Source organism: Notolepis coatsorum (genome assembly GCF_963971535.1).
Source record: "Notolepis coatsorum genome assembly, chromosome: 15".
NCBI classification, from domain to species: domain Eukaryota; kingdom Metazoa; phylum Chordata; class Actinopteri; order Aulopiformes; family Paralepididae; genus Notolepis; species Notolepis coatsorum.
Window position 1 is genome coordinate 66549144 of NC_140179.1, and position 25000 is coordinate 66574143.

The following is a 25000-nucleotide window of genomic DNA, read 5'->3' on the forward strand; positions in this document are numbered from 1 at the left end:
AGAAGGAGATGTCCCCTTTCACCGTTTCTTCGTCGTGTTTTTCCCCGTGGGGGAGAGGACTCCCAGGGTGATGTTGATACAGACTTCAAATCGCCTTCTTTTAGAGCTTCTCTTTGACACGACACACATCGCATTCAGCTCCCCGGCTCGCTCTGAAATCCGTATCCCGCGTCGAATGTAATCCTCTCGAGTGTACGGATGTCCACGGTAATTAGGTACGCTTGAATGAAAAGGCGTTTTATGTCTATATATTTTTTTATGAAACCAATCTTCTCAAAGGATGGAACTCAGCAGAGATGCTGAGGGGGGGAAAAAGAGCCATTCAACCACACAGCCTTGCAACACTCACCTTCCTCCTTTACGACACACATCATTAGCACATCGCTGACTGCTTTTCAGGAATACAGATGAGGTTTTTAACCCGAAGCGAGCGTATAGATCTGACACTATATAAACTATAAAAACTATAAAACCTGAAATCAGTAGAGCAGGAAGACAATTCCGCTGCGAGGGAGAGAATGGGGGCAAAGCCATGTTTTGCACAGTAACACGACAGGAGCCCGGCGCTGTTTGTGTAGGATGTAAACGCCCAAGGAACACGGTCACTCTGTGGACAACAAACAAATACAAAAGGTCCCTAGAATACGTCCTCTCTCAGAGCGCTGCACGAGGAGCCTAATTTGAGTCTGGGCTTCGTTAGAGCTTGTAAACTCTACGACTATCATCTGGGGCCCATCTGTCGCGGCAGCTCGCTGGCCCACGCCAGATGAGAGAGTCCCACCCCCCCCCCCCCCCCCCCCGGCTGCATGGCGAGCCATCGCAGATACGTTTGGGAGCTTCTATCCCATCAGGATGCTCAATGACAATGACACTACGTAACAGCCCATCATCTACACGTACACACTCACCCCTTTAAACAAACACTCACCTTAACACCCACTTTACTCACTTTAGACACTTTGACACACTTTATATTTATTAGTAAAGAGATTTGCACCTACAATTCATACCTCATTGCACCTTACCCTAAGTTTGTACCTGTATATTGACTGAACACTTTATTTTACGTACTTTTTACTTTTTCTATTTTATACTTTTTATCTAGCACACTCCCAGGGGCTCGTACAGAAAAAAGCATTTCGTGATAAAGTATTCTGTATTTCACTATGACAATTAATAAACAAACTTGAAACTCGAACTTGGGTATCAACACACCCCCCCCTGGCTCCTCAAGTGTTCTGATATGAGCCAACGGGCTCGGTGTTCCTACTGCCGCTCGACCAGGCCACATCTGCACGGCGTTATCACATGGGCCTGTTTATTAGATTACACCAGCCCCAGCTGTTCACCTGTAATGAGGACCAGTTGGACTGGAGACCTGTGACAAGCAGAGCATATGGGGACATTGGACTCCTGACTGTGTCTGCATGGAGACATTGGACTCCTGACTGTGTCTGCATGGAGACATTGGACTCCTGACTGTGTCTGCATGGAGACATTGGACTCCTGACTGTGTCTGCAAGGAGACATTGGACTCCTGACTGTCTGCATGGAGACATTGGACTCCTCCTGACTGTGTCTGCATGGAGACATTGGACTCCTGACTGTGTCTGCATGGAGACATTGGACTCCTGACTGTGTCTGCATGGAGACATTGGACTCCTGACTGTGTCTGCAAGGAGACATTGGACTCCTGACTGTCTGCATGGAGACATTGGACTCCTGACTGTGTCTACATGGAGACATTGGACTCCTGACTGTGTCTACATGGTGACATTGGACTCCTGACTGTGTCTACATGGTGACATTGGACTCCTGACTGTGTCTGCATGGAGACATTGGACTCCTGACTGTGTCTACATGGAGACATTGGACTCCTGACTGTGTCTGCATGGAGACATTGGACTCCTGACTGTCTGCATGGAGACATTGGACTCCTGACTGTCTGCATGGAGATATTGGACTCCTGACTGTGTCTGCATGGAGACATTGGACTCCTGACTATGTCTACATGGAGACATTGGACTCCTGACTGTGTCTACATGGAGACATTGGACTCCTGACTGTGTCTACATGGTGACATTGGACTCCTGACTGTGTCTACATGGAGACATTGGACTCCTGACTGTGTCTGCATGGAGACATTGGACTCCTGACTGTGTCTACATGGAGACATTGGACTCCTGACTGTGTCTGCATGGAGACATTGGACTCCTCCTGACTGTGTCTACATGGTGACATTGGACTCCTGACTGTCTGCATGGAGACATTGGACTCCTCCTGACTGTGTCTGCATGGAGACATTGGACTCCTGACTGTGTCTGCAAGGAGACATTGGACTCCTGACTGTCTGCATGGAGACATTGGACTCCTGACTGTGTCTACATGGAGACATTGGACTCCTGACTGTGTCTACATGGTGACATTGGACTCCTGACTGTGTCTACATGGTGACATTGGACTCCTGACTGTCTGCATGGAGACATTGGACTCCTGACTGTGTCTACATGGAGACATTGGACTCCTGACTGTGTCTGCATGGAGACATTGGACTCCTGACTGTGTCTGCATGGAGACATTGGACTCCTGACTGTCTGCATGGAGACATTGGACTCCTGACTGTGTCTACATGGTGACATTGGACTCCTGACTGTGTCTACATGGAGACATTGGACTCCTGACTGTGTCTGCATGGAGACATTGGACTCCTGACTGTCTACATGGAGACATTGGACTCCTGACTGTGTCTACATGGAGACATTGGACTCCTGACTGTGTCTACATGGTGACATTGGACTCCTGACTGTGTCTACATGGTGACATTGGACTCCTGACTGTCTGCATGGAGACATTGGACTCCTGACTGTGTCTACATGGAGACATTGGACTCCTGACTGTGTCTGCATGGAGACATTGGACTCCTGACTGTGTCTGCATGGAGACATTGGACTCCTGACTGTCTGCATGGAGACATTGGACTCCTGACTGTGTCTACATGGTGACATTGGACTCCTGACTGTGTCTACATGGAGACATTGGACTCCTGACTGTGTCTGCATGGAGACATTGGACTCCTGACTGTCTACATGGAGACATTGGACTCCTGACTGTGTCTACATGGAGACATTGGACTCCTGACTGTGTCTGCATGGAGACATTGGACTCCTGACTGTGTCTACATGGAGACATTGGACTCCTGACTGTCTACATGGAGACATTGGACTCCTGACTGTGTCTACATGGAGACATTGGACTCCTGACTGTGTCTGCATGGAGACATTGGACTCCTGACTGTGTCTACATGGAGACATTGGACTCCTGACTGTCTACATCAGTGGTGCCCAACCAGTCGATCGCGATCGACAGGTAGATCGCGGGCTGATTTCAAGTAGATCTTGATTAATAAAATTTGATTTTTTTTTTTTTTTTTTTTTTTTTTTTTTTTGCTAAATCAACTCTTCCTCTCCTTGTTAACTACAACAAGCAATGCTGTTTGTTATTTAAGATGAGGTCGGACTCGGCACTGACAGATTTGTGTTCATTATGCTGCTTTTATAAAGCCTCAAATGACGGCTTACAATATACAATTTTGGCTGGTAGCTCTCGGGCTAGGTGGTAAATAAAAAAGTAGATCTTGGTTCAAAAAAGGTTGGGCACCACTGGTCTACATGGTGACATTGGACTCCTGACTGCCCCCTGGTGGCCCTAGGATCTCCTGCAATCACGCCTACTAGTGATTAGCGACGATTGGCCTGAAGTCAACGAATGCACCGTGGACAGTTTGGAATGTTACTATCCAGCACTTGAATAGTTAAACCCATCCTCCTCTTCTTCTCATCTTCTCTTCTCGCATATCATAACTCGCATATCATAACTCATAAAGTCAGCACAACAACACACAGATGGACAGCAGCTTGCTTGCTTGCTGTGCTGTGAGAGCCACTGTTCTATCCTCGTGAGATCCAGTTAACCCCTACAGTGCTGTTGGCTACGAAACAAACGACCGGTACCAAAATGACGTGAAAACTCTGCGCCTCTTCGCGGCTCCAAATCCACGCCCCTCCCGTCCTTCATCTGCGACACAGCTATATGATTGGGAGAGATGTGTCTTCTGGCCGCGGCGGAGGTGACCCGTTCATGTGTTTACACTTATGGGGGCCATTTTTAGAAGCAAGGAGGGAATACTTCGTTCAGGCCTAGTTATATTCCCAGCTGGACCTCACTTGGACGCTTTTTATTACTCATTAGAACCAAAAGGGCCTCAGCGGCCGGTGCTGTTAGAGCAGCTGAGAGCCCACTTGTTAAAGAGGTGCTGCGAAGGGCCGCTAACCGTTCATCTGTTCACTCGGAAACACAACAGTATATTATTATTATTACAGCCTCCTCTGATAGGGTGCTCTCTCTTTCTCTCTCTCTCCCTCCCTCCCTCCTCACTCTCTCTCTCTCCCCCCTCACTCTCTCTCTCTCCCCTCACTCTCGCTCTCTCCCCTCGCTCTCTCTCTCTCCCCTCACTCTCGCTCTCTCTCTCTCTCTCTCTCTCTCTCTCTCTCTCTCTCTCTCTCACACTCTCAATTCAGCTCAAACATGACTTTATTGGCATGCATAGGAAGGAAGCAATGTTCTCAAAGCATACCCCCCACCCCCTCTCTCTCTCTCTCTCTCTCTCTCTCTCTCTCTCTCTCTCTCTCTCTCTCTCTCTCTCTCTTTTCTTTTTTTCTATTTCCTCCATTCTGTGTCGCCGTCACCAGGCTCCACACACACCCGCCTCAGTGTCATATGGAAACTGCCATGGTTTCAATTAATTTGGGAGTATTTGCTCCAAGTCACACACACACACACACACACACACACACACACACACACACACACACACACACACACACACACACACACACACACACACACACACACACACACACACACACACACACACACGCACACACACACACACTCCTGGCCCCTCCCCCAGAGCAGCAGCAGCTTGTTGCCTGCTGGTGTCTGCCCGCAGGTATTCCAGGTTGCGTGAGGTCATCCATTTAGACAAAGAGCCACATGGGACGTGAAGGCATCTCTCACCTTGTGTCTGCGCTGCCAGTCAGCAGGGTTATGCAAACGGGAGTCTGCGACGCGAGACGCCTGTCCTCCCGGGTCAATCCGGGGTCAAACCCTCTCAGACGGGGGCTGACGGAGCAGGTGATGATGTCATGCCACATGGAAAGATGTGTGTAACCGATGTGGACGGACACGTTGGACTATTGATTGGATTATTAGATTAGATTAGATTATATGGATGCCGTGTGCATGTTTATGCATGCAAGTTTGGATCGAGAGAAAAGAGAGCGTGCAAAGAAAGAAGCGAGCGAGATGTCTTGCATTATTATCACTGAGTTACTTTGCTGTTGTGTTGTGTGTCTGAGGTGTTTCTATGTTCTCCGTCTGTCCATCTGCCTGGTTCCCTGGTGTCTTTGTCCTGTCCATTTATTTGTATTCTTTTCCCCCCCCGGGCTGTGCCCCGGACCCATGTAAAAATTGGCTGGGGGGGGCGCATTGTAAATGCAAATAAATATCATATCATATCATTATGCGTTAATCGAAGGCAAAGTTTGCCTTGAGCAGTAGGAATTCCTCTGATAATGAACTGTTGTACTAAAGCTACCAGAACAAAAAAAGGAGCTGCCTGCTCCTTTGGGAAATGAGAGAAATGTCTTTCTAAACACATCACAAAGAAAATGCATAAAGAAAGAGACGCTCATGACTCATTTGTCATTATGTAAGATCCCGGTCAGGAGAGATGAGTCCAGTGACTGTCATCCAAAATCAATCATGTGTAACAGGTTCTGACTGATGAACCCCAAAACTGTTCCAGGGGCGACCCTGCACTCTGACCTCTCTGATGAAAAGCATACAGTATGTGTGGGGGATATGCAACATGTGTAACTAGAAGGGACATTACCTTGTGTACATTGACAATAAAGTCTTCTTCTTCTATAGCTGAGCCCATGATTACTGATCTTTTTTTAAAAGTGTTCTCAGAAGTCGAAGCTCAACAGCTTTTAAAGTGACCTCTGGAGGACGAGGACGAGGCGGGGGATCCTTAAAGTGATGCTGTCAAACAGGGACCTCTAGGCAGACCTGCCCCTGTTGTTATTGCACTTTTTTGCACTTTGCTTTTAGTTATTTTGGGGGTTGGAGTTGAGTGGAGATAAGGGATGGGTTGCTATTGATAAGATATAAGATCATCCTTTATTGATCCCCTTGGAGAAATTCAGGTGTCAAGGCAGCATGGGGGGGGGGGGGGGGGACAGGGTGGGGGATGCATAGCTTCACAGTACAAATACAATATAGTCATATAAAAGTACAAACACAAGATAGTCCAGTGGTGAGAGTTGCTGGCCACACCTCAGGTTCTGCCAAGAAAGGTCTGGAGAAATATACTATATATATATATAGTAACTTATTATACTGTGAATTTTTCCAGACCTCTCTTGTCAGAACCTGAGGTGTGATTATATAACACTGCTGTGAAGTGAAGAATGAGTGGCTTGAGACAGTGATGAGTGACGGCCCAAAGCTGCCTTGTCCTTCACCTAGAGACCATTTTTTTTTTTTTTTTTTTAAACCTTTTTTTAAAACATATCACAAACATATCACTACTGTTATCGTGTGGGGGGGGGGGACCCACCAGAAGAAGGCCCGCGGCCCGTTTCCAATCCCAATCCGTAGTTTAAGAAACTAGGACTTAGACTGTTGATCGTAGACCACTAACTGTTTATCAAGGTCAAACTTAGAAACAGCTTTCCTCTCCTGAAACGTGTCAACAACCGCGGTGCCCAGAAGAGGAGGCTCTGCCCGCCTGTTAATGCTCAGAGTTCAAAGGAAGCAGCTCAGCCACCGACTACAGGTGATTAAAATACAATCAGGCTCGTTGAAAGCATCCCAGTTCTGTCACATCTCAGTCGAAAATGATGGGCCCTGCTTATTGGGTTTTAAGCACCAACAGGAATTCACAGGCACAGAAGAGCCTGCTTGTTTTCAGTGCTCTTGACTTTTCTCCAGAGTGGAAGGGGGGGTTGGGGGGAGGAGGGGAGGACTGGGGGGGGGGCGCTCTTTAAATAAATTTTTTGTAAAGTGGTTTGTATAATGACCTCAATAATGTTTGTTAGCATTAGCAGTGCTGCTTTGAAATCTAATCTGGTGGTGATTGTCTTTAATAGGAGGGACCTATCGGAGCTCACTTTGACTCCTTTAAAGTTGACTAGAACGTTCTCCTTGTGGGGCTCAACAGCTTTCTCTGTATTTCTATCAACTCCTGATGAATACTATTGCTGTGGTTCCTGTGCTGACCCTGCATGTCTCGATGTGGGGGGTACGACGAGCTGAAGCTACTGAGCTGTGGTGGCTGTGTGCTGTGAAGGCATCTCAGTGTTGCTTTTGCCATTTTGGCGAATAATTGAGGCGTCGGTGCCCATCTGTACTTGACAAGTCGTGTCTGAGGGGGTAATACTCTCCAAGTGCGGCCCTTATTATGTCCGTTACGCGATACCTTCAAGAGATTCCCAAATTGCCGCGACACACATTCTTATGGCCGGGCATGAAGACGTAAAAAAGCATCTTGTCAGCGTCACAGTTCTTTTAGTTTGATCTGTGTGTGGAGGCGAGATGTGGTTGATAGATGAAGATGACAATAAACTTTTGACAACTCACTCATCATCAGAGGCGAAATGTGTTTGATAGATGAAGATGACAATAAACTTTTGACAACTCGCTCATCATCATTCTTCGTCCTGTGGCTCGTCTAAATATAGCCACGGTGTGTTTGTTTTTGTCTCTCTTTTCCAACCCTCTCTAAATACTTTCTGATTGGGTGAAGAACGCCTCGTCGGAGATTTTCCGTTTCAAAAACGCTTTTAATGGGTTATCTGCGTCTGTGTAATTCCAATTTACGTCGGAAAAATAAACCCTCTGAGTAGCTGGAGAAGCTGTTAAAGACGCCACGGAGCCAAACCGCCCAGAGAAGTGGCAGTTTAACATGAACCCAGTGGAACATTAATGCCCCGGGCATCATACATGCCTTGCCTTCAATCATTATTTAGCTTGTTTATGTCATTTCAGCCTAAAGACCCATTGAAAAACAAACTGTGGTTTACTCTAAAAACCCAAGCGCTCCGGGTGGAATGGCATTTGAAGGCTCGGCTTAAATGAAGAGAATATGGATAATTTGTGCCCTTATTTAAAATGTAGGCTCTCACTCCAACTAAAAGAGACCGTCTGTTTGTGAGTTGACTCCTCTGTCTCTCCGTCACCGATTAAACGGGGCTTTCCCCGTTAATACGCACACATGCACGCGCACACACACACACACACACACACACACACACACACACACACACACACACACGCCCTGCCTGTGGAACAGATGCGTGCAGCCACATGGAGGCATTCCAAGTTATTTGACACCATAAATATTTGAAAATGAGTCTTTATAGAGCATAATTGAGACATGCCAGTATAGCGGCTGGCGATACCGTGCACATCCTGTTGATTCCATTATCATCTGTGTTTATACGCCGCTTATTTTCACAGATGCTTGCGTTTTTTTATGCGTCGAAGAAAATCATCGTTTGCCTCAAATTTTATTTGCCTTTTTCTTCCCCCACCACATCCCTCTCTGCGTCCCCCGACTTGGGTTTAATTAAGGCCGCGGTTACGAGCGGCACGTTGAGCGCACGACACGGTGTGTTCCCCGCGGTACCGACCCAGCGTTTTGTGTGGGATAGTCAAACAGTTAGCGCTCAGGCACTGACACACATGTGTCCGTCGTCAGTGGTGGAGTGGTCTATATACGTGGGAAGAGCAGAGGAGCCCACATGTGAGGAGGGCTCTCCATCTCCGCCAGTCGGGGCTTTTGACGTGTGCGTTCTGCCACCGGGTGTGTTGTGTTAGTTAGGCAGATGGAGAGGCTGCGGGTGTGATGTCTGCTCCCTTGTGTTTTGGATCAAGATCCCTGTTGATACAGGCAGTGTAAACAGCAATCTGTCTCTCTCCAGCTCTGCCTCTCCCTCCCTGTCTCTCTCTCTCTCTAGACGGTGTGGCAGGCTTTGGCTACTGCTGCTATAGGTCCAGGGGTGAGGGCCAGTGGCGGCCGGCCGGTGGCTGAGATTGATGGAGGGACTTGGGATGCAGCTGAGGCTGAGACGGGGGGGGGGGGGGTAGAGATGAATGTTTGGTCAGGTTGTACTGTAAGCATCGTCATGTTGCTGTCACTTCTCTAAACACTAAAAGTGTTGGCTGTACAGTAGATATAGCGTGTGCATGCCAACTGTTTCCTCCATGCCTATTAGCTTTTCCCGTTCACTGACTCATGCCCTGTTTGCTTGCCTGTGTGCCCTCCCATAAAACGGAGTTGTGATTGTTGTATCTATGTATCTACCCTCTGTACAGCACTTTGGTTGACATGTGTCATGTTAAATGTGCTATATAAATAAATCTGATTGAGTGATTGATGCTCAACTGTCTAATGGGTTCTAATGGTGTTGAGTTGCTGTAAGTTAAGGTATCTGTACCACCCTTGTTCTCCCAGGTTGAGATGTTGCCTTCTGGGAGGTGCTGTGAGATTCCAAGGGTTACAAAGGTTGTCTTACATTTACATTTAGTCATTTAGCTGACACTTTTATCCAAAGCGACTTACAAGTTCTGTACGACAAGTCATCAGGAAGGGTACAACTCTATCAGCTGAGTAACAATGTTCATCAAAGTGTTGCATGCTACAGTGTAGGTTCGTTTATTAGGACAAGTGCATGACAGTAAGGTTAGTTACTGTAGGGTTAGATTTTTTTATTTTTATTTTTTATTATTTCAGATAATGGTTGAAGAAGTGCGTCTTTAGTCGACGGCGAAAGATTGGACGGGTTTCGGCTGTCCTAACTGGGGTGGACTGGGTAGTTCATTCCGCCATTGTGGGGCAAGGACTGAGAATAGGCGACTTCTCTTTGATGACCCTCCGGGAGCTTGGATAGGAGTAGGTCTGAGGCGGCCAGAAGATGCAGAGCGTAGGGGTCTTGAGGGTGTGTAGTTAGAGACCATTGACCGGAGGTAGGCGGGAGCGGTTCCCTTTGCCGCACGGTATGCTAGGTCGAGGGCCTTGAAGCGGATACGTGCAGCAATGGGGAGCCAGTGCAGGTCCCTAAGAAGTGGGGTGACATGGGCCGACTTCGGTAGGTTTGAGATCAGGCGGGCCGCTGCGTTTTGAATGAGTTGAAGAGGCTTGGTGGCAGTGGCCGGGAGGCCAGCGAGCAGTGCGTTGCAGTAGTTGAGGCGGGAGATGACTGTTGATTGGACGAGGAGTTGGGTGGCTTCTTTTGTCAGGAAGGGGCGGATCCTTCTGACGTTGCTCAGGAGGAATCTGCAGGTTTTGGTCTTGTGAGATGTCGTTTATTATTAAGTGTAATCAACCTCCCCGAAGGTCCAGATGAATTCTAGATCTGTACAGTCGGTGTATGCTTTTAAATGTTAACTAATAACGGTTGTTTGGAATTTTAATTCGGTATACTTTCAGTGATGTTTCTGAAAAGTCCGCCAGCATAGAATCACAGAGGAGTTCTTACCCCAGCTCAGTTAGTATAATAATAATAATAATAATAATAATAATAATAATAATAATAATAATAATAATAATAATAATAATAATAATAATAATAATAATAATAATAATAATAATAATAATAATAATAATAATAATAATAATAATAATAATAATAATAACAATAATAATAATGCAGGACCTGTTCAGCTCAGTTAGTATTGCTGCCACTCAGGGGCGTCGTTCTGGTATGGCAAGGTATGGCACTCGCCATACCTTGGCAAATAAAAATGTAAAAATAAAAAGATTTATTACAATTTTTTATGTTGATTTAGAATTCGAATGTCAACATTATGAACGAAGCTTCGAACTATTCGGTACAGCCCTAGCATGTTTTGATATTGTCAATTATCTCACTTTTACTAGGTGACTTTTACTGTGACTAACTGAAATATGCCCCCAAAAAAAGGAAAATGGACATAGGGACACAGGGACACAGGTAAGGTCTGGCTTAGTGATTATAATAGTGCAGTTCAGCATTCAGTAACCCATACTTTTTGTGAATGTGTTTTTGATACTACATTCTGTTGAACACACCTCAAAACCGTACCTAAGGAAAATTGGCTCAATTGCAAGTAAAGTAATAGACAGTTATGATATTACATTCTGCATAATTCGTATGCAAAATATTGTGGTTCCCTGCTTTAGTCTGTTGACACATTTCTATACTAAAAATGCTTGTGTAGCCCTGTGTCATACCTAAATGTCATATAACTGAATTGTATAGAAACAACTCACCAAAAGTGACTATTGCACAACTGATTTGACAAAAAAAATACACCAAGGGGGGGAAACCACCCCTTCACCCCCCCCCCCCCTCACCATACCAAGCCTTTTACTGAAACGACGCCACTGCTGCCACTCTCAGCCTCTGCCCTCTTTTTTTATCCTCCAATGCTTTCCTTGGTTAGATTGGAGGATCAAGAAAAGAGGGCATCGTTTAAGATAGGTCCATTGTCATGATCTTTTATTCAATGAATGCATGTCAGGAGCCATATTAGGCTCAGGCGTAGAACTAGAGCTTAAAGGAACACCAACTTTTTGGGAAATTAGCTTATTTGCCATCTCACTGGAGTTAGACAAGCAGATACATACCCTTTTCTTCTCTGTGCATGCATTAGGCCTAGGGAAAAGCCGCACTGTTAGCCTAGCTTAGCGTCATTCACTGGAAGTAGGTGTGCCAGTGTAGCCTAGTTCCCAATAGTCACGAAATACACTCCAAATACAACTCCAAAACGTTCCTGTAAACATGTTGTGACCTGTGTATTTACCACATGGAGAATATTAAAAAATGTTGTTGCCATTTTCGTTTTCTAAACAGATATGTAGCAGAGCAATGTTGTTGTTATTATAAACAGAAACTTTTATTTTCATCTCAAATGAGTAGTTAAAACGGATACACTTTTATTTTGAATGTGCAAAGTGGGCATGTTCGACTTTTATGTTGTTGGCGGTAACTTCCTGGTTTTTAGATTATATTAATTTCCCCATGTTGTGTTACTGATTCGCCAAACTAAATCTCATTTGGTTATTACAATGGGTTTAGTGTTTATAGATAATCTTTTTGGTTTGGTATTTAGTTTATCTAAATTAATGTAAATAATGGATTCACCTGTTCTGCGTCAAAGTACTTCCCTGAGCGAGTTTGCGGTCTTTCTGACTGGAGCAGTAAAGCCAGAGGTACGCATTTTCGGTGTTCCGACACTTTTGGTTGGATTACAATGTCTGCATTGTAATTCTGAGTTATGGTTTAGTTTGGTGCTGCAATCTTCATGTGTGTGATAATAACTATTTTGTCCTGTGTCAAACAGCTAAATTACTGTCGAGTAATTAGCATGGTTCTGTTGATAATTGGCAGGTGGAGCAGAACCGGAGCAGAACTGTAGCTCACAGCCATATTGTTTTTGATGTGTTTGATACCAGGCAGAATAAATTGGACGTAAGCTGACCCTCCTGTTGTAGCAGTGTTTTTTCATCTAAACGACACAACACAGAGTGAATCACGCTACAAACACTCTGAATTTTATTTTGCAGAACCACTCCTTCCTGGGCGCAGTGATTTCATCACCTCAAAAGCCCCGTTTTTCAAAAAGCAACAGGGCTTTTGAGGTGATGAAATGACTGTATTTCGTGACTGTTGGGAACTAGGCTACACTGGCACACCTACTTCCAGTGAATGACAAGTACAGAGAAGAAAAGGTTATGTACTGTATCTGCTTGTAGGATAGATGGCAAATAAGCAAATTTCCCAAAAAGTTGGCGTGTTCCTTTAACTCTACTGAATCTTAGTATATGGTTGAGTCTGATGTCTTTGCATTGGGTTTGTAGTGGCCGACTGTCATTCCTCCATGTGCTGACAGGCGTCCACGATGCACCCGCAATTAATTATCTACTCAGTCCCAAAGTTTGTGATGTAAATATGGAATGTCCCAAGTTGCTGCTGTTTACAGGGTTTATTGTTGTCCAAAGGTGAATGATGGTGAATGAAGGGTTAAATCAGAACAGTTGTCAATTGCTCCATTGTCAGTTCCAAACGGTGAGACGGGTAGGAAAAATGTATCCTCATCACAGGTGCATGTGATTACGGTAATTAGCTAGGCTATTTATAGAAGAGGGGCTATAATGGGCGGTGAGCCCTCTAGTGTTCAAACATAAATACGACACTATTCTAAACAAAATAATAATAATATTAATAACCAAAACACTCATATGGACTTTACAGGGTTTTTCTAGTCGAATCAACTAAATACGAGAGTGCATATTAAACATTGAGAGTGTGCTGTGACCCATCCCCCACTCTTGTGTTAGTTTCTATTCTATTTTAGTTTGATTCTATGCTGGGAAGCGTCTCGTCAGTGCTGAGGGCGTACACCTGGGCCCGGGTACAGGGTCCAGTATAAAGGCCGCTGCCAGCACCCAGTGCTCCCTATGCTGGAGCCCGCTGCTTGGGGAAGGAACAACCAGGGTGGTGAAAAGTGCAGAGAACTTATACACTTATATTTCACTTATATATAAGTGAAAGTATGGGGTACCGTCTCAAAATCGTACTCAAGTAAAAGTCAGAGTATCTGGCTAAAAACACACTTGAGTAAAAGTCAAAAAGTTTCTACTTTTAAATGTACTTAAGTACTACAACGTCAAAGTAACAACTTTCTTTCTGACCGTCTATTCTTCTGATAGCAGGATTAATAACGTTAACGTTCGTTCGGCCAGAGAAACAAATACTAATTAAAATAGATGGACCTGCGATATTTGTACTTTGTACAGTAAGGAGTAAAAAGTATGTATTTTTTTTTCTGAAATGTAATTGAGTAAAAGTACAAGTATAAAAACCTAATAATACTCAAGTAAAGTACAAAACCCCAAAACAGTACTTAAGTATTGTAACGAAGTACAATTACTCAAGTACTTTACACCCCTGGGAACAACTATGTGGTTGGGAGGGCAATGGGTTGAGGGAACGGACCAAGATGGACGACAATAATGAGCCCAATGCGAGTTGGAGGGAAACTAACTGGCAATTTAGAAGATGGTGTTTTACGAGACTCGTTTGAAGTGCAGGAGTGGTTGGAAGGGAAATTAAGAGAAGTGAAAAAAGAAAATGATTACGAGGAGTGGTCTGATCACCAAGTGTCTTTTGAGTCAACAGAGTCTGGCATTGAAATTAACAATGCTGGCAAAACATCAGGTTTTGTCTTAAGGGGGAAAAAAGCCCCATTAAAAGTGTGCTGTCCCGTGCCAATCGATGGGGATGTTGAGAGATTCAAAGACAAAGAAGGTTTGTGAAGCAAGGCGCCTGGCTACGATAACGGACAAGGGAGGGAGAGCAGAGCTCGTCAGTGTAGCCGAGTTTCGAGAGGGATGAATGGCCAACTCGGGCAGGAGTTGAAGAGAGAGAATTCAGATTCCCGGTCAGAAGACCTTTTTATACTGCTTCCCCTGCAGTGCAGAAGATTAAGATTTTGGACATGTGGCTTCAGTGTGTAGGAAACCCTCTGCCAAGGTGTGTTAACACATTGGGTGCCACGCCCCTTTGACCAGATAACCCCTTGAGTGCCAGCGCTTTAGTCAATGGGAGGTCGGGGATATTTGCGAACGCTTAAACTATATCTTAAATTATGGCTATGGGTCTAAAACACCCCTCGCTTATCAATGACTTGCTTGCAGTCAACATGTACGAAACTGATTGTTTTTTCATTGGTACATTTCCGTTTTATACCGTTTTGAATACAAGTATAGTTTCGGAGAGATCTAGTAATTTCAGAGAAATTCTGCGATAATAGCCCTTTAGTGGAATACACAAAACACGTTGTCATTTTTCGGCTGATTTATGAATAGTTTTCAAATAGATTATCGATAGTATATGTGTACTTATGCATGCTAGAGAAGCGGGCTGAAAAATCTATTATCCATGACCTGGTCAGCGCTAACGTCATACATGTACACACACACACACACACACACACAGACATGTTGTGATCACTATGAAAAAAAACATCTGTCACTCTCTCTCTCTCCCACAATCTCTATCTCTGTCTCTCTCTCTCTCTATCTCTCTCACACTCTCTCACACACTCTCTCTCTCTCTGTCTCTCTCTCTGTCACTCTCTCTCTGTCTCTCTGTCACTCTCTCTCTGTCTCTCTCTCTTTCACTGTCTCTCTCTGTCTCTCTCTCTTTCACTGTCTCTCTCTGTCTCTCTCTCTCTGTCACTTTCTCTCTCCCACTCTCTCTCTCCCACTCTCTCTCTCTCTTTCTCTCTCTCTTTCTCTTTCTCTCTCTCTCTATCTCTCTCTGTCACTCTCTGTCTCTCTATCACACACTATCTCTCTGTCACTCTCTATCTCTCTCTCTCTCTCTCTCTCTCTCTCACTCTCTCTGTCTCTCTCTCCTCATCTGCACACCTCATTTGTTTGCTTATTGTTTAGTTCACACCTTTCAACATGCTCAATCTTTCAACCTTTCAACATGCTCAATCTTTCAACCTTTCAACATGCTCAATCTTTCAACCTTTCAACATGCTCAATCTTTCAACCTTTCAACATGCTCAATCTTTCAACCTTTCAACATGCTCAATCTTTCAACCTTTCAACATGCTCAATCTTTCAACCTTTCAACATGCTCAATCTTTCAACCTTTCAACATGCTCAATCTTTCAACCTTTCAACATGCTCAATCTTTCAACCTTTCAACATGCTCAACATACCTTACACTCGTCCAACTCACCAACACCGCTGGTTCCACTGACGGACATGCATACAACTTATTTTACGTAGTTCATTACTACATGAAAGAAAGGGAGAGTTTGGGGTTAGAGTTGAAGAGAAGACTTGACTACAATGTGTAAATGCTACTTCCACTCCCTCGTGCTGACATACTGAGCCCAGGCTGTGTAGAGTGGGCCCTGGGCCCGGGGGCTTTCTACCAACATAGCTGTAGAATCCTAACCAAGAGGTGAGTGTTTATCTGATGCCAGTCTACTGTAGGACTCATCTGTGATGCTCATCTATTGGTTTAAGACCCCATTGAGGCCATCATTGGGGGAGGCAGTCATAGAGAGAGAGAGAGAGAGAGAGAGAGAGAGAGAGATGGGGAGTGAGAGAGAGAGAGAGAGAGAGAGAGAGAGAGAGATATGGGGAGTGAGAGAGAGAGAGATAGAGAGAGAGAGAGAGAGAGAGAGAGAGAGAGAGAACATCATTCCGACTGGATTCCTCGTACGGCCTTAGCACAATAATGCTACAGTAGAGCACGGCGACCTCTGGCCTCCTCATAAAAGAATGTCTATAAGAACGTCGTCAGGCAGCCGCCACACAGACGGAGCCACGTGTTAGCCACTCCCGAGGAATGTGAAGAAATATCCCCCAAACTTAGTGGGTCTCTGTCGTTCGGAAGCAAGTTGGGGGGGAGAGGGGGGGGGCAAGTGTTGTTGACTCTCCGTCGTAATCGACCTCATGAGGGCCACATCTCAGCTCCTGCACTGTGTGTATAGAATAGAATAGAATAGAATAGAATAGAATAGAATAGAATAGAATAGAAATACTTTTATTATCCAGAGGGAAATTTGACACTGCAAATCGCTCACATTAACCCTTTCACTGCCACACGACAGCCGATTAACCCTTTCACTGTGACAATACAGAAGGTTAGCCCTTTACTATCACGCGGAGCTAATGATGCTAATGATGGAGCATCACCGTCGGTTGTGTGATAGTAAAGGGTTAACCTTCTGTCGTGTGGCAGTGAAAGGGTTAAACATTTAGACAGAACAAGTCACGAATAAGAATAACAAAAAAAATTGCCTACGAATAAAATTAAATAAAATAGAATAAAATTAATATTAAATATACAGTAAATAAATACAGTATGCGTCTGTATGTGTGTGTGTTGTGCATCTCCACGATTGTGTGTGTGTGTTGTGCATCTCCACGATTGTGTGTGTGTGTGTTGTGCATCTCCACGATTGTGTGTGTGTTGTGCATCTCCACGATTGTGTGTGTGTTGTGCATCTCCATGGTTGTGTGTGTGTGTTGTGCATATTCATGATTGTGTGTGACATGCTAAGCCTGGCTGAACCCCCAGGCTGTGTAGGTGGGATACACAGTGGTCACTATGTCAGGCGGTCGGAGCGCAGTCCGTCGTCCCCACAGGTCAACCGGAGGTCAGGCAGTAACCACACAATGGTCCGCTTTATGGGCAATACGCCGATCGGCGCTATCCACCCCCCCCCCGAGACATTTAGGCACACTGAATGTCAAGTGTCCACTCGTTCTACTCCACGCGCCCCGACTGACCGTCTTCCGCTTGTCTTTGTTTTGTCGGCAGATCGAGAATGTGGACGCCTGCCTCAGTTTCCTGGACGCCAGAGGAGTGAATGTACAAGGGCTCTCCGCGGAAGGTGAGTACAGTACGGCACGCCTCTCTCCGCCCGTCGCTTAACCCTTTCACTGCCGCACTACCGAACGGTTAACCCTTTCACTGCCGCACTACCGAACGGTTAACCCTTTCACTACCACACTACAGAAGGATAACCCTTTACTATCACACTACAGACGGTTAACCTTTCACTACCACACTACAGAAGGATAACCCTTTCACTACCACACTACAGAAGGATAACCCTTTCACTACCACACTACAGAAGGATAACCCTTCACTATCACACTACAGACGGTTAACCTTTCACTACCGCACTACAGAAGGATAACCCTTCACTATCACACTACAGAAGGATAACCTTTCACTACCACACTACAGACGGTTAACCCTTTCACTACCACACTACAGACGGTTAACCATTTCACTACCACACTACAGAAGGTTAACCCTTTCACTACCACACTACAGAAGGATAACCCTTTACTATCACACTACAGAAGGTTAACCTTTCACTACCACACTACAGCCGGTTAACCATTTCAGTACCACACTACAGACGGTTAACCTTTCACTACCACACTAGACGGTTAACCGTCTGTAGTGTGATAGTAAAGGGTTAACCTTCTGTAGTGTGGTAGTGAAAGGGCTAACCCTTTGTCGGGTGGCAGTGAAAGGGTTAACCTTCTGTAGTGTCGCAATGAAAGGGTTAACCATTTGGTAGTGCGGCAGTGAAAGGGTTCAGACGCTGACCAATTCTGAACGAACGCAATGACCGTAGTTAGTAGCTAGATGGATGTTTTAGAACAATACCCGTACAGTACTGTATCGTGTGTTGTATATATACTTGAGAGAGCCACATGAACATCATTATAAATACTTATTTTGATTGGCCTCATTTCCCCCCGTAACCGTACTCCCTGGTATACTTTGAGCAATTAAATAGATATACAGCCGCCTAATGCTTATGTCTCTTAGTAGTCGGCCACTAACTGGCCAGCTGTTATTTAGGACCCCGAGCATGTCGTTCTCGGACCACATGTTGGGTTCTGTTCCCCTTTAAACTTTAAGGAGGTGAGGGCGCCCTTGACCCCGTCATCAGCAGAAATAGCCCGGGCGGAATGACACACTGACCGACAAGCTCTAAATTCGGTGCCCCACTAACTCTAATAACAGCAAAGTGACTTTGTAGGTCCGGAATGTAAGTGAGGGGGTCTGTAAATATACAGGCTATTGGGTTACTCTGTGTGTCCCCCCCCAGTTCCTGGAGCCTTTTCCTCCCTTCCTTTACAGGAGAGATCCTCAGCCGCACGCCGTGTGTGTGTGTGTGTGTGTGTGTGTGTGTGTGTGTGTGTGTGTGTGTGTGTGTGTGTGTGTGTGTGTGTGTGTGTGTGTGTGTGTGTGTGTGTGTGTGTGTGTGTGTGTGTGTGTGTGTGTGTGTGTGTGTGTGTGTGTGTGTGTGTGTGTGTGTGTGTGTGTGTGTGTGTGTGTGTGTGTGTGTGTGTGTGTGTGTGTGTGTGTGTGTGTGTGTGTGTGTGTTAAATCAGGCAGGCTTGTTTACCCCCATAAGCTGTGAGAAGCACGCCTAATTGAATCACCCTTGGGCTTCCCAGACTCTGGAGCCTGGCAAACGCATGCTTTATTGTTTCTTACAGCGCTCGGAGATGAAGAAAGGAGGGTGTTTGATGTACACACGCAGGCTGTAGGTTTTTTTTTTTTTTAACTAGGGAAAATAAATAAATAATAATGTCTCAGAAGGTCCCCTAAAAGGGCATCTGTCTGGCGGGATGTTATTATTAAAACACCCACGTTCATACCAGGCCAAGAGCGATACAGTTATCCTTTAAATATTTACCCTATGGGGATGTTTTATTGTCGCGCGATACTCTGCCTTGTATTGTATTCCGTTTCACGTCATTGTTCACAAATACTCCCACTGTGACCGGTTTGGAGAGAAGGGCGGTATCTAGGGGGGGGGGGGGGGGGGGATCATCTGTTCATCCTCGAACCAATCGCGTGTCCCTAAGCGTTATTGACAAGTGACAATCTCACCAATGGGGACACTGGACACGTCGTGAGCAATCTAGCCAGCTACCTATTTATGGCAAACGTTTATTTTTGTTGCCTGCTGCTTATGTAACAAATTATAATAGCAAATGGGTCGCAGCCACAGTAGTACCCTGACGGACCAACGATGGCCCTGAGAGCTGGCAATGCCAGACCCTCACTTAAAAAAAGTTTTTTAGATGGTTTACAATCTGATTAGAGGCAGCTTGTATGCTAAACTACACACACAATTAGACTTAACCCCCTTTTTTCCGTGCATCAAAACAACATCACGGCAATGTTTTTATTGTCTAAATATCAAGGACAACCTTCCAAACGGAGATTCATCCACTGACTTCACTGTGTCCCTGCCTCTCCTTCCCTTGCGCCGGCCGTCATACTAACTCAATTGGCAGAGTTAGAGGGTGGAAGTCGATGGGTGGTAATCTGGACGTTTTAAACAGCGACTCCTACAGGTCGGTTGGGGGACGCCTGCACAGCAGAGACAGGAAATGGCGGGGGTAGTGTGAGCCTCCCACACGTTACACCTCGCCAATGAGAGTCCGCGCTGGCAAGTGAAAAGATGTGACAGGCTGCCTCCTCGTGTACCGGAGGGGACATGTGATGCAAGGCTTCTATCCTCCCTACAACCGGCCAGTGGGGGGCATATGCGAGCAACGTTCAAGACAGGGGAGGGGAGAATTGGCACAGTGGGTAATTGGGATGGGGAAAAAAATTTGAAAAAGAGGAGAAAAGGTGGATAAAAAAATAAAATAAAAGACGTTTGTCTTTTAAATTTGTCGTTTGAATCACTTATTTAAAAAAAAAGTTTAAAGAAGGTATTTGCTAAATGACTGGACGCAGGTGGTCTTCCTGTTCCCTGCATCACCTGGTTGATAATGGATCACAGCATGGGGACTCTTTCATAAGCAGGTCATTAATAAGCCCAGGCCTGTTAGCGCGGCCGCTCCGCTAGGGCCCACAGGACCGGGCTCTTATTGGCTGCTGGGCCAGGGGGTGGGGGGGTGCACAGCACACACCGTGACCCACTCGCCATGGTAACCCCTTTCATCTCAGTGGGTCGCAGGCGTGTTCAAAGAGAGCTGTTTTTGTGAGCCCAGTTAGCACGTAAACACTCCTCCACGCCGGGTCACTGGGGGCCACACATGTGCCGCTGACCCTGCCACCGCAACCTCCGGGGGGGGGGGGGGTCTCCAGTTTCAAGTTCAAGTTGGTTCATTAAATATCACAATAAAATACACGTACTTTACGGCGAAATGCTTGGTTCTGTATGAGCCCCTGAGAGTGTGCTTCATACAGTAAGTAAGTAAGTAAGTAAACAATTAAATAAAAAAGTAAGTAAAGAGGAAGATACAATATACATATATACTATACAGTACAATATACAATCTAAAGTACAACCTAGGTACAGTCTAAGTAGTACAGTGAGTAAAAATGAGTAAACAGTGAGGTACAATGCAGAAAATGAGGTAAAATTTTTTAAGGTAAGGTGCAAATGAGGTATGAATGTAGTGCAAATCTCTTTAATAATAGATAAAGACAATGCATGCGTGTGTGTGTTCCGGTGTGTGTGTGTGTGTGTGTGTGTGCTAACTAACCGCGGTGTGCCGCTAACATTGAGTGTCGTTGCATGCCAATTAAAGACCTCTGCGACAGGTCCTGCATTATTATTATTATTATAATATAATGTAGTGTTAATGTGTCTAAAGTGAGTGTTAAGTGAGTGTGCATGTGGATGTGTGTGCAATGAGTGTGTAGATGATGGGTTGTACCTCTCTTGTCCTTTTTTTGGGGGGGGGAGGGAGACTTTGCTTGGCTACCTATTTTTGATTCAGTGAGAGCAATAAGAAAAACAGATGAGCACTTTCCACGACAGTTTTATTCAGCGATTGTTGAACGAGGAGGAGTGAGGGGGTGAATCTGAATCAGGAAGTGCGTCGCGCGGCTGCTGCTCTGCCTGTCGTCTCCTCCGGGCTAAACCTTCCTGTTTGCGTTTCTCCAAAGTGGAAGGCGCAACCTTTCTTTCTTTCTTTCTTTCTCCTCGGAGGAGGAGGAGGAGAGCCTGAGCGAGGTCAGGCCTTTGTCTGGGGATTAGACCCGGGCAAGATTGATTAGGGGAGTAAAGACTGTAGTCGTTGAGCGGTTACACACACCGCATGCCTCTCTCCCGTGTCACTCAGGCGGCCAGAGCAGAAACCTTACTTCACTCCATCGCCTCCCCAGGTCCCCTGGGGCCTTGTAAAATACCCCCCCCCCCCCCCCCCTGCCTCCAGAAAAAAAGAGAGAAAAGATTCAATGAAACCACATCAACCACTTAAAAAGCCTCTGAACGCAAGAGGCCCATTTACAATGACGGTGGGCCGGGCCGGGCAGAACCCGGCGGTGGGTTCTTCTGAGGGCTGGTTGCGCTCCTCTGCCCACGTCTGCATGCTCCTGTGCAGCTGGGGCCAATGACGCTTATTACAGCTAACCATTATTTGGTTATAGGCCTGGATGAGGGAGGCTTGGATGGGGAGACTGTACAATGTTGCACGAGGCAAATACAGCACAGGCCCAGACAGCTGACAAAGTGACGTTAGAGGCTGTATCGCGGTCGTCTTCCAGGGTCCACTGTGTTCCAGAGCAGTTCACCAGCAGTGTCTACAAACGTCTACAAACGTCTACAAATGTCAAAACCCTTTCATTGGTATTTGGTTGAACACGCTGCTTGTTCCTTGTTGGTACTGAGAGAAATAACTTTTTCATGTGGTCACACTTTATGTCATGCTGTGTGCCTCAACGATTCCAGACTGAATTATGATATTCCATGTTTTGCAGGGTTCTCCACAGTCCTGCGTTACTGTTTTGTAGAGTTCTCCACAGTCCTGCGTTACTGTTTTGCAGGGTTCTCCACAGTGCTGCGTTACTGTTTTGCAGGGTTCTCCATACTGTTGAGGTACTGTTTTCCAGGGTTCTCCATACTGTTGAGGTACTGTTTTGCAGGGTTCTCCATAGTGTTGAGGTACTGTTTTGCAGGGTTCTCCATAGTGTTGAGGTACTGTTTTGCAGGGTTCTCCATAGTGTTGAGGTACTCGTTTGCAGGGTTCTCCATAGTGTTGAGGTACTGTTTTGCAGGGTTCTCCATAGTGTTGAGGTACTCGTTTGCAGGGTTCTCCACAGTGCCTGCTTGTTTGGGTGACTGCCTCTGCAACATGGCCTTTCCCCCGAAAAGTAAAAAAAATTAAAAATAAAAGTGCTGTTGGGACTTTTCCAAAAGTACAATATAAATTACTGCCTCTGGGAGTAAGAAATCAAAATGGTCCCCAAAGTCTAATCTCCCCCCAGCTTTTTGCAATCTGCAAACAACACGGATGACTGGGAGTAAAAGTTGAGCCTTCCTATATGAAAAAAGAGGGGGGGACTGCTATGTCAGCTGTTGCTATCCTTCACTTGTTTTTCAGCGGTTGGCTATTAGAGGTTTTGATATGAAAAGTCCATTTCACAAATGGATGCGTTAGCAAGAGATCAATTCTCACGTCTCTGTGTCTGATGCATGGTGTTCCCGCGGGGCCCACAGGAGGTGGCTTTGTTTCAGTGAGGTCTAAAGGGGGAAACCATGAACTTAGATACATATTTCAAATGGACTTGTTGTTGTTCTGACATCCATACAACCATCGCTTATTCATTAGAAGATTTACCTGCTTTGTCCGATAAGATTCACCAAGGCATAACAACGTTTTATTCAAAGGATTATTCCCTTTGAGTCATTCCGGTTCAGTGTGAAGCCAGAATAATCCCCATAATCTTCAGTTGACTACTACTAGACTACAGTGACCTGGGATCAAGTGGAACACATCGCTTCAGCCAGTATGTTAATAATACCACCCACTGATTTAGACCTACTTCCTAATTTTCGGTCAAAAACAGAAGTGTGACGAATGAATTGCCGTCCACTTTGACCCAGACTCCCTGTGTTCCTGTCTCCTCGCTGTCCGCCGTGCAGAGGGTTCACACACGCTGCCCAGGCCCACATTGGCATCGTTTTTGAGGAGATGTTAAAGTCCTATTGTCTTTGTGGAACCATTGAGTATCACTGAACAACTGTATTCTCCCCCCCCCCCCCTTTCAGAGATCCGGAATGGCAACTTGAAGAGCATCCTGGGCCTGTTCTTCATCCTGTCGCGCTACAAGCAGCAGCAGCAGCACCAGCAGCAGTACTACCAGTCGCTGGTGGAGCTCAGCCAGCAGAGCGGTGGAGCCTCGCCCTCCGCCGGCCCCCTCAAGACGCAGGAGATGCAGTCCAGGTGGGTGGTGGTTCACTCACACTGTGGGCTTTCACTGTGTCGTCGTGGTGTCGATTGATTGATCGATTTTATTTGACATAATAAAAATACAATACACAGGTGCATACAGTATAAAAGTATTATCAGGATAGCGCAAGAAAGTCCTTAGACTTTATTTACATTGCGGTCCCAGTGCTGTTGTACTGTGTTGTGGTGTTGTACTGTGCTGTTGTACTGCGTTGTGGTGTTGTACTGCGTTGTGCTGTTGTACTGCGTTGTGGTGTTGTACTGTGTTGTTGTACTGTGGTGTTGTACTGTGTTGTTGTACTGTGTTGTTGTACTGTGGTGTTACACTGTGGTGTTGTACTGTGGTGTTGTACTGTGGTGTTGTACTGTGGTGTTGTACTGTGATGTTGTACTGTGGTGTTGTACTGTGGTGTTGTACTGTGTTGTTGTACTGTGGTGTTGTACTGTGGTGTTGTACTGTGGTGTTGTACTGTGGTGTTGTACTGTGGTGTTGTACTGTAACCCTCTGCACGGCGGACTGTGTGTTGTTGTACTGTGGTGTTGTACTGTATAGAGATGGCCATAGCAGAGGGCTCAGTAAAGGCTCAGTAAAGGCTCCATGTGATGTAAATATACTTATACTATATAACTACTCACGTACAGTATTTTAATGAGAAGTAAGTATAGTCGTACAGTATAGAGATGGCCATAGCAGAGGGCTCAGTAAAGCCTCCATGTGATGTAAATAGAGCCGCCGGGCCCGACAGAAGAAGCATCTAAAGGAGGCTTGACGTGCCACACATGGGTGGCATTCCCCCCCCCCCCCCCCCCCCCCCTGGCCAGATCGGGTTACCTGCTGCAGGAAGCGCTGCTCCACTTGGCCCTGCTGCAAGGCGTGTTGATGATACGGAGTGTGTGTTTGTGTATGTGTGTGTTTGTGTGTGTGAGAGTGTGCGTTTGTGTATATATTCCGAGTTAGTATTTTCCGATCTCTTAGTAACTGTCAGCGTTTGAGTGTATAGCTGAGTGGAGTGTTTTAGCCTATAGGCTGTGTTTAGAAGCAGTGTGGTGGTGGTGATGCGGGTGGGGGGGGGGGGGGGGTTGAGGGTATTTTAGAGCCACAGCTGCCTTCCATTCCTTCCCTCCTCCAGCCCA

The 25000-nt window shown here is 45.8% G+C and overlaps 1 protein-coding gene across 1 annotated transcript in view; it reads left to right on the plus strand.

Moving 5' to 3' along the window:
• LOC311242074 (neuron navigator 3-like) overlaps positions 1–25000 on the plus strand; it is a gene marked incomplete at both ends in the record, with an annotated part of 44046 nt that overhangs the window by 6845 nt on the left and 12201 nt on the right. The window contains 2 exons of the mRNA XM_084331025.1: positions 17460–17532; positions 23686–23860. Of these exons, the coding sequence (XP_084187151.1) occupies positions 17460–17532; positions 23686–23860 (248 nt within the window). The remainder of the gene's footprint in view (positions 1–17459; positions 17533–23685; positions 23861–25000) is intronic.